This window comes from Bufo bufo, chromosome 3 (assembly GCF_905171765.1).
Source record: "Bufo bufo chromosome 3, aBufBuf1.1, whole genome shotgun sequence".
In the NCBI taxonomy this organism is placed as follows: domain Eukaryota; kingdom Metazoa; phylum Chordata; class Amphibia; order Anura; family Bufonidae; genus Bufo; species Bufo bufo.
In genome coordinates this window covers 232,627,252-232,642,448 of record NC_053391.1, presented here as the reverse complement: position 1 = coordinate 232,642,448, position 15,197 = coordinate 232,627,252, and the positions used below count along the sequence as shown (strand labels likewise).

Below are 15,197 nucleotides of genomic sequence, written 5' to 3'. Positions count from 1 at the left end.
CTACACATATACGTTCGGCCGAGCTGAATGTGTATGGGCGAGTTGGGAGGGAGTCAGGAGAGAGAGCTGATCATTGGACCAACAGCTGTTGAATGTGCATGGCTGCCCCAAAGGTATGGACAAGAAAGTCCATACCATTTAATGTAATATATTTGAATGGTGTCACAATGCGACATGTTGCAACTGTCAGATTCTTTTTTAGCGACTGTTGTATCTATGTCGCAGCATGTCACATTGTGACACCATTCAAATATATTATATTAAATGTCGCACAACATTCATGTTGCCATGTAGCTGAACTCTAATGCCTCATTCACACGTCAGTGTTCGGTCAGTGATTTCCATCAGTGATTGTGAACCCAAACCAGGTGCGGCTCTAAACACAGAACAGGGGCAGATCTTTCCCGTATACCTTATGTCTGTGAAGGCTCCAATCCTGGTTTTGGCTCAAAATCACTGATGGAAATCACTGACCAAAACACTGCCGTGTGAATGAGGCTTAATACTTTGGTCATGCCTGTAAACTTTGCAAAATCCACTACTGCTCCAGGTGTCCAGTCACAGAAGAAATATTTTTGCACCTGTTTTGGGAGTGCCCCTGAAACCCCTTTAATGTATTCTGTAGGAACCCTTTCCCTTGGAGATATATATATATATATATATATATATATATATATATATATATATATATAATGCTATTGTGTCAACATATTGCTGCAACATGTTATGGTGCCTCCTAATTTCTCAGAACATCCACCTAATGTATGCTGGTGGTCACACATGATTAGTAACTCAATCCCACGATCTGGATCCTCTTGTACATGGGCAGCAGAGGGATTCCTTATATTGTGCAGGTCAACCAATAAGAATAAGCACTAGAAGAGGCTTCTTCCAACCCTGGACACATTAGACTGATGTTCTAAAATAAATGAGTCATGCTCCACTCTCAGTCTTATTCACCTCCCACTGCCTTGTCCTGCTCTCCTCTGCATCTCTGGCATCTCATTTGTTCCTACTTTACTCCTGTCTGGGCCACCAGGTTCTGCCACCTCCTCTCTTCCACCAAGCCCTCTGCAGCTACCTCATGTATGCTGAATCCTGGCTCTTAAAAGGCCAGCACACACCTGCATGGTTTCTGCTGAAGTATCCTTCAATATTGAATTCTTGGCTCCTGACCCAGCTTGTCTTTTGACTTTGCTAACTTTTGTGCCTTCTACCTGCTTACTGTGCTGCCCAAACTTCATGTGCCTTCACCTCTGCTCACCTGACTAAGACTTTTGATTTTCGATTATGCACCACATCCTGGTGTTAGCATCACATCTGCTGTTTCTAATAGAGACTAGTGCTATAGGTATGACTTCATGATGCCCTACAGCAAAGTCCAGATCCCTGTACAGGGGTTAAAGCATGAATACCAGAGAAACCCTTTACCTCCACTACCAGGATTAGCCTAAAGTCAAATTTATTGCAACAGAGTGGGTCCACACATTCTTGCAAAACTTTAACATTTTTAAATGTTTAATATACAAGTTTGTAATAGCAAATAACATACTTTATAACACTTTAAGGGGGTTGTCCTTCTTCAGCAAGTGGCATTTATCATGTACACAGAGTTAATACAATGCATTTACTAATGTATTGTGATTGTCCATATTGCCTCCTTCAATGGACTCATTCATTTTTCCATTACATTATATACTGCTTGTATCCAGGGGTTATGATCACCCTGCAATCCAGCAGAGGTGGAAACGTTAATTAGAGGCTATAGGCACTATATGAATAATACATATACAAATAAGCAACAATAATGCATAAAAGTGTTTCTTATAATTATATTGACTTGTGTTTTCAGTGACAGAAAAGACTCAGTTACCTTCAAAAACTATACATCCGGCTGCTACAGAGGATGATCAACCTCTCAATCTATGCCAAAGGACACAAGGAACAGAAAATAAGCAAAGCTCTGCAGAACACATTAACTATATGGATGGGAAAATAAAGGGTAAAACCGAAAATGAGTAATGTCAAAAAGTTTTTAAATAGTTCACAGCAGTTACTTCAAGCTATTGAGAAGCTGCCAAGTAGTTGTCATTATTGAGACCGCTGTCAGGAAGTCCAGAAACAGTTCCTCATGATAACCACTTTATCTCACACATGGCCAGTACTCATAATCTTCAGAAACATTTATGAATTTTATTACTTCTTTTTTGAAACTATACTTGTGTAATATCTAGACTTTTTCAAAACCCTTAGAAAGAGTAATTCCTGCTATAGACAATGATGGCGTATCGACATGCCTAGTGAGAAAGTTGTCAGCCACTGCATCCTGGCAAATGAATAGAGAGGTTGCTATACACGTGCATCTTTCTGTATTCTGGTCTATAAGAGTTGGGCGAGCTTGGCAGCTATCTCAAAAGATGGGTTGAGGGAAAGGGAACACTCATCCTGCCAGTGGTGCTGCTCACACCTATCAGAAACTGATTGTATATACAGTACTGTAGATATGCCTTACTGTAAATAGGGTCTGGGCCTGTGGTGTACACTTAGTGCTTTTAATTGCAAAAATGTATTAATATTTATTGTGCATACAAATAAATGTAAGTATCATGTGATTACATCTTAATTTATTAAAGAAATAGTATGCTATTGCCAATCCAGGTTGCAGGTTCCTGTGGGACTATTTGCACAAACTTCTTGATGACAAGCGCTATGAATCATACATTAGGTGGGAAGATAAAGAACTGAAAATCTTCAGAGTGGTGGATCCAAACAAGCTTGCTACATTCTGGGGAAATCACAAGGTATTTTTTCCAGATCTATCTTAACAGAACAATGCATTGATTACTGGTTGTTACCAAATGCACATATTAAAGGAGTTGTCCAACCAAAAAAGAAAAATTAAGCAGAGGCAGGGGGTGTGTAATAAAAAAATAAAAATAAAAGTCATCTTTTGAAAGTCCTTCCGTTCAAGGTCTGTGGCTCCTGTTTTTGCTCTTTCCAGATCCAACCAGACTGGAAGTGATGATGGGCTGTTCTCATTCAAGTGACTGCTGCAGCCCATCACTGGCCTCAGTGGTCACATGTATAAAAACATCACACGACCAGTGATGTGCCATTCTTGCACATGACCGCTAAGTTACACATTCACATTTATCTTGGGTTGGGTCAAGAGGTAGAAACAAATACACACACTACTTTTGACAGAATACATACATACATAAATAAAGTATAAAACCTTTTATTTTATCTTCTATTACTTTATGAGGTTTCCCAAAAAGTATTAGACCCTCTTTGAATGGCTAAAATACAGTACAATATTATTGTGAGGGCGTGGCCCGGGCCTCCTGTGTCTGCTGCCATGTGCTTTTGTGCATTGGAGCTCGGCCTGATGTCCATGGAAAAAGGGGTGGAGTATTCAGGGGTGGATTGGCCATAAACTGTACAGGGAAATTTCCAGGTGGGCTGAAGCCCTAAGGGGTTGACTAAGACCTCCTCACATCCACCAGCCAGGTACTTAATGATCTGATGGACTCAGTGTTGGTTAATGCTGGGAGCATCAGGTACCTATGTATCTGGTTAGCGGTTACAGGTCCCACTCCTGAATTTAACTGTATCACTGTTCTCAGTACAGTTATGCAGTTGAATACTTCTGTGGGGCACAAAGCCCATGGCTCCCTGCTATGCTATTCACCCTCATAGGCCACTGTAAGAGGCAGTGTACAAATGGGACATACAATCATCCCAGGATGCAGGCTAGAAAAGGCCTGTGGCCTGCACCACTGAGGCTGAGTTCACACTGTGATCGGAACACGGTGCCTGCTCAAATCATTGAGCAGGCACCACGGCTAAATGCGGCTAAAATCTGCGGTTTGCGGCTTTTACCTGGTGCGGCGGCGGTGGTCAGCGGTGCCATTGGGTCCCCATGGGGCTGTGGGGGGGACCCGATGGCATGGAAGGCAGCGCGATGCCTAAGGGATGCCTTCTGGTGAAGAGCCTGCGAGATCCAGCCCCCTGGATCTCACAGGCCGGAAGCTGTATGAGTAATACACACTGTATTACTCATACAGCCAATGCATTCCAATACAGAAGTATTGGAATGCATTGTAAAGGATTAGACCCCCAAAAGTTCAAGTCCCAAAGTGGGACAAAAAATAAAGTGAAAAAAAAAAAGGTTTTCCCCCCAAAAAATTAAAATTTCAAGTAAAAATAAACAAAAACATCATTTTCCCCAAATAAAGTTAGAAAAGTATACATATTAGGTATCGCCGCGTCCGTATCGACTGGCTCTATAAACCTGTAATCACATGACCTAACCCCTCAGATGAATACCGTAAAAAATAAAAACTGTGCTAAATAAACAATTTTTTGTCACCTTACATCACAAAAAGTGTAATATCAAGCGATCAAAAAGTCATATGCACCCCAAAATAGTGCTAATCAAACTGTCATCGCATCCCGCAAAAAATGAGACCCTACCTAAGATAATCGCCCAAAAAATGAAAAAACTATGGCTCTCAGAATATGGAGACACTAAAACATGATTTTTTTTTTGTTTCAAAAATGATATTATTGTGTAAAACTTACATAAATAAAAAAAAGTATACATATTAGGTATCGCCGCGTCCGTTTCGACCGGCTCTATAAAGATATCACATGACCTAACCTGTCAGATGAATGTTGTAAATAACAAAAAATAAAAACGATGCCAAAACAGCTATTTCTTGTTATCTTGCCTCACAAAAAGTGTAATATAGAGCAACCAAAAATCATATGTACCCTAAACTAGTACCAACAATACTGCCACCCTATCCCGTAGTTTCTAAAATGGGGACACTTTTTTGGAGTTTCTACTCTAGGGGTGCATCAGGGGGGCTTCAAATGGGACATGGTGTCAAAAAGACCAGTCCAGCAAAATCTGCCTTCCAAAAACTGTATGGCATTCCTTTCCTTCTGCGCCCTGCCGTGTGCCCGTACAGCTTTTTACGACCACATATGGGGTGTTTCTGTAAACTACAGAATCAGGGCCATAAATATTGAGTTTGGTTTGGCTCTTAACCCTTGCTTTGTTACTGGGAAAAGTGGATTAAAATGGAAAATTTGCCAAAAAATTTAAATTCTGAAATTTCATCTCCATTTGCCAATAACTCTTGTGGAACACCTAAAGGGTTAACAAAGTTTGTAAAATCTGGTTTAAATACCTTGAGGGGCGTAATTTCTTAGATGAGGTCACTTTTATGGAGTTTCTACTCTAGGGGTGCATCAGGGGGGCTTTAAATGGGACATGGTGTCAAAAAAAAACAGTCCAGCAAAATTTGCCTTCCAAAAACCGTATGGCATTCCTTTCCTTCTGCGCCCTGCCGTGTGCCCGTACAGTATTTTATGACCACATATGGGGTGTTTCTGTAAACTACAGAATCAGGGCCATAAATATTAAGTTTGGTTTGGCTGTTAACCCTTGCTTTGTAAAATATTAAAATGGAAAATCTGCCCAAAAAGTTTAATTTTGAAATTGTATCTCTATTTTCCATTAATTCTTGTGGAACACCTAAAGGGTTAACAAAGTTAGTAAAATCAGTTTTGAATACTATGAGGGGTGTAGTTTATAGAATGGGGTCATTTTTGGGAGGTTTCTATTATGTAAGCCTTGCAAAGTGACTTCAGACCTGAACTGGTCCCTAAAAATTGGGTTTTTGAAAATATCTGAAAAATTTCAAGATTTGCTTCTAAACTTCTAAGCCTTGTAACATCCCCAAAAAATAAAATATCATTCCCAAAATGATCCAAACATGAAGTAGACATATGGGGAATGTAAAATAATAACTATTTTTGGAGGTATTACTATGTATTATAGAAGTAGAGAAATTGAAACTTGGAAATTTGCAATTTTTTACAAATTTTTGGTAAATTTGGTATTTTTTTTATAAATAAAAATGTTTGTTTTTTTACTTCATTTTACCAGTGTCATGAAGTACAATATGTGATGAAAAAACCTTCTCAGAATGGCTTGGATGAGTCAAAGCGTTTTAAAGTTATCAGCACTTAAAGTGACACTGGTCAGATTTGCAAAAAAGTCCGTAAGATGAAATAGGGCCGAGTCCTTAAGGGGTTAATACTGGGGAACTATAGGGGGTATTTCGGGTTACTGTAGGAAGAGTTATTATTGCAGGAGTCACTATAGGGGACATTATTACTAGTGGGACGCACTCTATTGGTAACCACGCTGCCTCCTTTGCTACGCGTCATTTGGTTACGTCACAAGTGGTCGCGGCGGAATGACGTGCGCACCTTCAACATTGGGACTCCAGTCACCATGCTGATGTCTACCCGCTATCACTCCATACAGGTGAATACGTTGTATTAGCATATACTAATTTGAATCAGCTGATTAGTGTGATATAGCAGCATTGTGATTTGATGTTATGTAGGTGTGTCACCCAATATCACTGTCGATTGGATTACTATGATTGTGGGAGGTACAAGTATGTTAGATTTATATGCTGTTTTTTTAGTTGAAACATATGCTTGACAAAGGCTACATTTAGCCGAAACGTTGCCATTGTTTTTACGCTATGCTGTGAAGTATTCGACAATAAAGAAGAATTGCTGGACATGCTGCTGTGGCCTTCTATCTTTTCATTATTACTAGTGGGGTCACTGTAGTGGGACATTTCTACTACTGGGGTACAAGATGGCATAGTTGAGGCCCTAGGATGGGGAGGTTGTATTGACAAGGTGGGGAGGATTATGGGAAAGTGGGGAGTCCAAGTTATCTGTGTTGCAAACTCTGTTGAGATGAGTCTAAAAGACATTGTCATGGTGGTCTGGTCTGAATGGAAAAGATAAGGAAAAACTGTCTCTACATAAGAGGAAACATGACTGGCTATAATAGGTATTTTCTTGGATGTTCAGTAGCTCTGAAAGACCAGGCAGCGTGCTGAAGGTAGGTCTGACTTATAGCTGTAGCTAGCAACTCACCTCCGAGTCCTCATCTCCCTGCTCCTTATCAGTTAGAGACAACTAGAGAATGAGCACAGAACTTTGTTGCTTCTGGAGAGGTATTTTGTGCTGCACTGTGGTATTGATGACCCACAGAGTTGAGGGGACCGCACTAAATGTTAGGATTAGTAGTAGTAGTTCCCCTGGTACACACCTTGTGTGGAGTCTCCTAGATGAACTCAGTGAACAAAGAGAGGAAAGACTAAGGCCTTAGCTCCACCCTCCTTCTAGAAAACACATCTCAAAGGCTTGGTCAACTCCTGCTTTCAGTTTCAGCAATACACAGTATTTCTAATTTACAGTGCAGAATTTCCTGTAAATAAAGGCAAAAGAGTGTAAAACCTCAGAAATATGTTAGGGAACAAAAACCCCTATTAAATATGCATTATTTAGCCATTAGCAGTGTCTGGTGAGAGGAGATTGCAAGAGGAGACACATTAAAGTGGACACTGACACTACCTAGGAGAGTTGAGGGACATATTCCTGCGTGGAGTGCTAGCACTCATTCCCCTGCTGGGATTGTGTACCTATGAAACCTGCTGAAGCTGAGGGAGCATACAGTGACAGAAGTAATTGGTTAAGGGCCAGGAGCAGTAGCCAGCACAGCTGCAGTGGCCAGCAGACAGCTGAGATATTGAGGGGCTGCTGTTATTTCGCCCCCTCTCATACCCTCATCTTACATAATAAATATTTTCATACAAAACCACTAACCACAAGCAAAGAAAATGGGTCATATAAGAGACTTTCATATATGGAATTATACCAGTAAGTACTGTCTCGTGATCAGTCAAAAGATGTTCCGAATTATGAGTATCATATTGGTTTTCATGGTTTCCATGATCATGAACATGATCCATTGTTATTCATATATTTTATGTAATTTTAAAAGAAAGCATTTCGTGCAGCAGAAGATCACAAGGTGAAAAAAATAAATATGAGAATAAATGATTTAACCATTTCATTCATTCCATTTACCCATGCAGAACCGCCCAAATATGACCTATGAGAATATGTCAAGAGCCCTGCGACAGTACTACAAAATAAACCTTTTGAAAAAAGAATCTGGAAAGAAGCTAACCTTTAGGTAAGTACTTATTAAACATATAAGACTTCACCCCTTAGTTTTAAAGGTCTCGTGTATGCGGATTCTGGATTTTATATATTAAAAGGTTAAAAAAAAATCCTTTTGGAACCTGTAATGTAACAACAAACAATATTTTCCAGCTTGTCAAGCCACATATGGGCACTTATATTGGGTCTCACTGAAGGATTACAACATAATTTAACATACTAACATAGCACACTGATATGACATTTCAATAGTCCATGTGAAAATAAGACCAATATCCTTTACCTTCAACCAGACGGGAAAAATTCCTAATTTGCACTTGTTGATCCAAAGGAAGGAGAAAGAAAATCCTTTAGGAAAAATTCATATGCAGATCTGCTTCAGCAATTTCTGCAACTTAAAAAATCAAGTTTAATTCATCTGAATGTTGTTTTTGTGCTCCAAGCATAAACACTCATTAGCAATGATCTGGCCAACCATCGGCAGGTCTAATACAGACTTAAAAGGTTTATCCGGGTTCATAGCTGAACCCAGACACATTTCATGCTCCGATGCCCTCCTTTGCCGTGTGCTGAATTGTGCAGGGAAAAGGCTTTTTTTTAGGGTTCCAATGACGTACTGGGCTCTATATAGTGTACGCTGGGTGGAGGCTTCAGCCCTGCAGTGAGCCCGGTGACATCACTGGCACTGATGGGCGGCCTTTAACGCTGCCCTAGCCTGTAAAACGGCAAGGACAGCGCTAAAGCCGGCCCATCACTGCCAGTGACGTCACCGAATACACTGCTGGACGGAAGCCTCCGCCTAGCAGTCCGCGGAATTAAACAAGCCCTTTCCCTGCGTGATGCAGTACAGGCCAAGGGAGAGTATTGGAGCACAAAATGCTTCGATGCTCATATCATAAGGGATGGAGGGGTGAAGATTTTTGCATTGTACTCATTTTGAGCTAAATTTTTTATTTTTAAATTGGTCTTTATTTAAATTATGGAACCCTTTTTTCTGTACAGAGCTGAGATGCTCTAGTAGCAGCCTCTAGATTTTCTGTCTTTTCCATCATTTGAGGAGCTTATCTCTGGTCTCTGAACACTCATTATAGCTCAGTTCTTATCTTACTGATAAGAATGTGGCTTAAATAAGTGTTTATGACCTCTCAGTAGTTTGGAGATAATGTTTATTAGATGACCAGCACAAAGTGAAAGTACCAGTCACACAGCTAAAAAAAAACTGTTAACCCTTTGGGACAGAACAGCTCAATAATTGAAAAAAATATTTTTAGCCAAAAATAAATAACATGCAATCATAAAACAAATTGCCTCCAAAGGTGTACATAGCCTTTAAGAGTGCCACAATTTTTGTGACTTTTAAAAGGTCGCATATGATAATTCTGGCTTACATCAGCTCAACCAGCTAACCATGCCCACTTTCCCAAAAAGAAGCAATGGCACAAAAAGCCCTCTTTTGCAACTTTTTGAAGCAGAATTTTAAAGTGCAGGGCTTAATACATTTTCTGCAAGGTCCATTCAGACGTAATGGGCTGTCAAAGACATTCATGTAACAAATCAGCTGTGTGTGAATTCATCTCAATAACTTGAGACAATATGTACAAATATATGTGAATTTACAAGTTTGCAGCTACTGCATTATAGAGCAGTTATACAATGGTAGAACTACCAGAATTCTTAAGTTCTGTCTATGCTCTGCTCCAAGATAGAGAGACTCCTCCTTTATTCAATGTTTTCTTCTGCTCCTTTGTATGTACTATTTGCCCATTATTAAATGTTTCCTCCTGTATGATAATGGAGCACTTGGTAATGTTTCTCGCTACATGATACACATTAAAAACTTGCATTAGTGCACCAAGTAAATATAGATAGAGCCATTTATCTTCTCTTAGACATACTCGGAGTCAGTTCAGGCTCATCATATTTTACATGGTGTCTGTATTTCTATTATGTAATATGTAGAGAGTGGCAGTGTCCCTCTACATGCCCTGTTTGCTGTAAGTATTACATGTTCCTGAGCCTGGGACACAAGACAAGGAGCACTCAACAAACTACTTAAGAAGAACGTTGAAAGAGTGAACACTCGCTCTTTCAACGTTCTTCTTAAGTAGTTTGTTGAGGAAGAGACTGGACAAAACTGTGGTTCTTGCCTGTAATGATAAGCAGATCGCTGCAAGAAGGTGATCTTCTGTACAGACCAAGAAGTGACAGGATTTGTTTTAAATATAGACATTAACATAGAAAATAAATATATCAAAAATTCTTGAAAAATATGTTTATCATAACCCAATTTAAACAATAGGTCATTTTCTGATAACTCACTACCTTTAAGAAGGTCTCCAAACAAGAGTAGGGTAAAAAATGAACTTTTTATCTACATGTTTAAACCTTAATAATGTCATAGAATGGCAAAAAATACTCAAGAATACTACTCTCACAATAGAATCATTCTGTGCCCAAAATGATTGCCAGTGCTTAAAAATCGGTACTACTAGTTTCCAGATGATGCTTGCATACAGTATACTGTATTTTCAGGCCAGTCCTCAGGGGCTCTCTAGAAAACGGCAGCCCTGGGTAATTGTCTAGTTTGCTACCCCCAAAAATCAGCCCTGCATATGGGTAATACTGCTCCTCAAATGATTTCAGCAATAGTTCATCAAGTATACATAATTTTACATGATATGTAATGTTGAGAAAGTTTTCCATACCTGTTAGATGTGTAAAAAATGTAAAGAAAAATCTAGAATATATATAATTCGAAAATCTAATATTTTCTTTACACATTATATCAAAAACTATTTCTTTTTAGGTTTCTTAGGTCACCTAGAGAAAGACGTCCATCTCAAGACACATGTGACCCTAATGAGGATGTGATCACTTTTTCACCTTGATATATTTTAGGGAATGTTTAACGTCTGGAAATTATTTGTATGTAACTATAAAGCAGACTGTGAAAGTATCAGACTACACTAATTTATTACACTACTTGGTCACTGATACAAACCATGGGAATCCTTGTCTTCCTTAAGTGCTGCCTGAGGCAATCGCCTCACCTCGCCTCATTGGTGGTGCACCCCTGATGAGGAGCTCCTAACTCTCCCATAACAGGTGATGTCGGGGGCCTAATTGTTAGCGAGATATCAGTTCTCTACTATAAGGACTGAATACAGTGTTCATGTGCAGGTGGCTACAAGTGACTTATTATTTCCTATGAACTCAGAGAACAAAACATATGCTATTCACATAGCAATGTATATTATGTTATCTGCTCACAAAATAAAATAATAAAAAGAAATAGTAATAAAGTTGTTAAAGGAATGAGTCTCCTGTGATGTTTCTTCTAGTGAATCTTTATTTTTAAGATGTTATTTATCTGGTAAAGAGCCTCTGTAAGATGCCCAAAGTAGTATTCTTCAGCAGGAGCTATTGCACCCACTTAACCCGTTAACGTTCAGTGACTTACTAGTACAACACTGAGCACTGGTACTTAACGCTAATTGTCATGATAGTATATCATAGCAATGGCACAGGCTCAGAAGCTGGCGACTGGCTCTTATACCTGGGATTCTAAATAACTGTAAAAGTTTAAACTCTCAGATGCCGTGGTCAATAGTGACAACAGCATGTGAACAGTTAGACAGAGGGACTGAGCACCCTCAGTCCCCTGATCGGCACTAATGACAACACAATTTTACGGTGCCAAACACTTGCCATGGCAGCTAGGGGCCCTAGACATTATTTCAAAGTCCCACCCTGCTAATACATAAAAGTTTTAAAAAATATGAAAAGAAACAACAAAAATTCCCATTTCTCATATATTGTAAAACAAAAAAAAAATTATACATAATATATACATATAACGTCCGCAACAACCCAATCTATTAAAATATCCCATCATTTAACCTGCATGTAATGCCATAGCTAAATGCAGTAAACAAAACAAAATATACAGCGCCAGAATTGTTGTTTTTTTTGTCACCTTGTCTGACAAAAAAAAGACTGAATATCAAACTATCAAAACTGTCACATATATCCCAGAATTATGGCAATAAATACTATAGCCCACCCTGCAAAAAATGAGTTCTCACGCAAGTCTGTTGGCAGAAAAATAAAAAAAAGTGTCATAATATGGACACACAAAGCAACCATGGCCACCAATATTAAAGAGGTTGACCAGTTTATATTACTAGCTGCACATGTACTGGTAGCAGTGGCGTTGCTAGGGCTGGTGTCACCCGGTGCAGTAGAAAATGGTGTCACCCCCCCGAAGCAATAATATTTTAGTCATATAACCAAAAATATGTTATATAATGTGGTACATAATGTGGGCAAAATATAGCTAATTACATAACATTCCCAAAACATAAACTTATTTTTATGTGAAAAATGGCTATTTTACATTTTTTTAAAGTGATACACTTTGGTGCCAGGTGGTGTACCATAATAAAAATCCCAGGGTACACCCCCTGGCACCAAAGAGTATCACTAATAAAAATGTAAAATAGCCTTTTTTCACATAAAAATAAGTTTATTTATTGGGAATGTTATGTAATTAAGTATATTTTGCCCACATTATGTACTGTGGGACGCTTTATTTATTACATATAAATATAGGGGACACGTACTGTGCAGTAAAAATATTGCTATTGCCAAAGTCAGGAGGTAGGCAGGCTGGCAGCTCTAACACGGCACGCCTCTTCGTGGAGCTCTGAACAGCCCTCCGATGCGGCGCTTGCAGGACTGTCACTGTACGGGCCTGCGCCTGCGCACTGGATACTCCGATGCTTCTGCCAGTAATCAGGAAACCAGTGCGCAGGCGCGGACATCCGGATCCTCAGCACAGGCGCGGACATCCGGATCCTCAGCACAGGCGCGGACATCCGGATCCTCAGCACAGGCGCGGACATCCGGATCCTCAGCACAGGCGCGGGATTTGGCCACTGGAGGAAGAGGACAAGCTGAAGACACTGGGCGGGCCACCTGTGTGAGTGAGTCACTGCTGTCACGTGGACGTGACCAGTGCAGGTGCAAGGATTTTTTGGCAACACAAGCGAAGCTACATCTTGGTGACCCCCCCTGCAGCTCACCTGGTCCTGGTTCTGTCTGCAGCAGCTGGCTTCTCCTCTGTGTGGTCCTGGTATCTTCTCTCTGCTTCAATCGCTGGTTTGAGGACTGTACTTTTCGCCCTATAAGACGCACATAGGTTTTAGAGGAGTATAATAAGAAACAATATTTTCCATTATACCTCAGGTCAGACCACCAATCAGACCCCCAATGTTAATCATACCTCAGATCAGCCCCCGTCTATCATCCCCCCATGTCAGCCATCATGCCCTCATGTCAGGCTCCCATGACAGCCGTCAGCCCCCATCCATCATGCCCCCCATGTCAGCACCCCATCCATCATGCCCCCCATGTCAGCCTCCATCCATCATGCCCCCCATGTCAGCCCCCATCCATAATGCCCCCCATGTCAGCACCCCATCCATCATGCCCCCCATGTCAGCCCCCATCCATCATGCCCCCCATGTCAGCCCCCATCCATCATGCCCCCCATGTCAGCCATCAGCCCCCATCCATCATGCCCCCCATGTCAGCCATCAGCCCCATCCATCATGCCCCCCATGTCAGCCCCCATCCATCATGCCCCCCATGTCAGCCGTCAGCCCCATCCATCATGCCCCCCATGTCAGCACCCCATCCATCATGCCCATGACAGCCGTCAGCCCCCATCCATCATGCCCCCCATGTCAGCCGTCAGCCCCATCCATCATGCCCCCCATGTCAGCACCCCATCCATCATGCCCATGACAGCCGTCAGCCCCCATCCATCATGCCCCCCATGTCAGCCGTCAGCCCCATCCATCATGCCCCCCATGTCAGCACCCCATCCATCATGCCCATGACAGCCGTCAGCCCCCATCCATCATGCCCCCCATGTCAGCACCCCATCCATCATGCCCCCCATGTCAGCCCCCATCCATCATGCCCCCCATGTCAGCACCCCATCCATCATGCCCCCCATGTCAGCACCCCATCCATCATGCCCCCCATGTCAGCCGTCAGCCCGCATCCATCATGTCCCCCATGTCAGCCGTCAGCCTGCATCCATCATGCCCCCCATGTCAGCCGTCAGCCCCCCATCCATTATGCTCCCTAATGGGGGACAATGTTGGAGTCTGCACCATCAGGGGGGGTGACATGATGAGGGACAATGTTGGAGTCTGTGCCATGATGTCACCCCCCCCTTCCCCATGGCACAGACTCCAACATTGTCCCTCATCATGTCACCCCCCCTGATGGTGCAGACTCCAAAATTGTCCCTCCCTTCATCATTGTCCCTGGTCCCCTCATCATGTCATCCCCTCCTCCCCCCCATGGGTGGCACATTTCTTTTCCTCCCCTCCAGACTCCATGGCACAGACATGTTGTACATTTTGTCCCTCATCTCTTTTCTCCCCCTCTCTGTTACAATACAGTCGTGTGTCCCCCCCCCCCCCCACTTCCAAATCAACTCAGCAGCTCCTCTGGGCTGAGAATGATCAGTAGTACTGTACCTGATATATCACTGGGGTCCTGGCTCCAGTCTCAGCCTTAAGTTGTCTGTGTCCTTCTGCTGCCTGCCTGGAGAGGCAACTTTTACAGGCCACAGCAGAGCAGCTCCGCATCCTCGCCTCCCTCCATCCAGAGTCCTCCAGACAGCTGCGCCAGCGCTGCCGTCCGCCGCGGCCCCGCTGACAGACTCAGTCACGCCCCCTTAGGCCTGAGCGCCGGACTCACCGCACGGCACACAGGTAGGCTGGCCAGACAAGACAGTAGCAGCCGCCAGCCAGACCTACCTAGGTGATTAATTTATTTTTAACACATTCAAATTGCACTGCAGTAAGTCAGTCCGGCGGCCGGTGGGGGCAGGTGACACCCCATTGTAGCAGCCGCCAGCCAGACCTACCTAGGTGATGAATTTAACACATTTAAATTGTACTGCAGTAAGGCAGCCGGTGGGGGCAGGTGACACCCCATCAGACTGGTGTCACCCGGTGCGGCCCGCACCCCCCCGCACCCCCCTTGCAACGCCACTGACTGGTAGCAGCACATGCATGCAGCTAGTAATAAGCATTATTAAACTATCAGCA

General features: G+C 42.2%; 1 protein-coding gene across 1 annotated transcript in view; it reads left to right on the top strand.

The window, feature by feature from the left end:
• LOC120995059 (transcription factor ETV7-like) overlaps positions 1 to 11,374 on the top strand; it is a 61,532-nt gene extending 50,158 nt beyond the window's left edge. The window contains exons 5-8 of the mRNA XM_040424031.1: positions 1,853 to 2,002; positions 2,659 to 2,801; positions 7,980 to 8,080; positions 10,874 to 11,374. Coding sequence (XP_040279965.1) covers positions 1,853 to 2,002; positions 2,659 to 2,801; positions 7,980 to 8,080; positions 10,874 to 10,955 — 476 coding nt within the window. The 3' untranslated portion in view covers positions 10,956 to 11,374. The remainder of the gene's footprint in view (positions 1 to 1,852; positions 2,003 to 2,658; positions 2,802 to 7,979; positions 8,081 to 10,873) is intronic.
• The last annotated feature ends 3,823 nt before the right edge of the window (positions 11,375 to 15,197 follow it).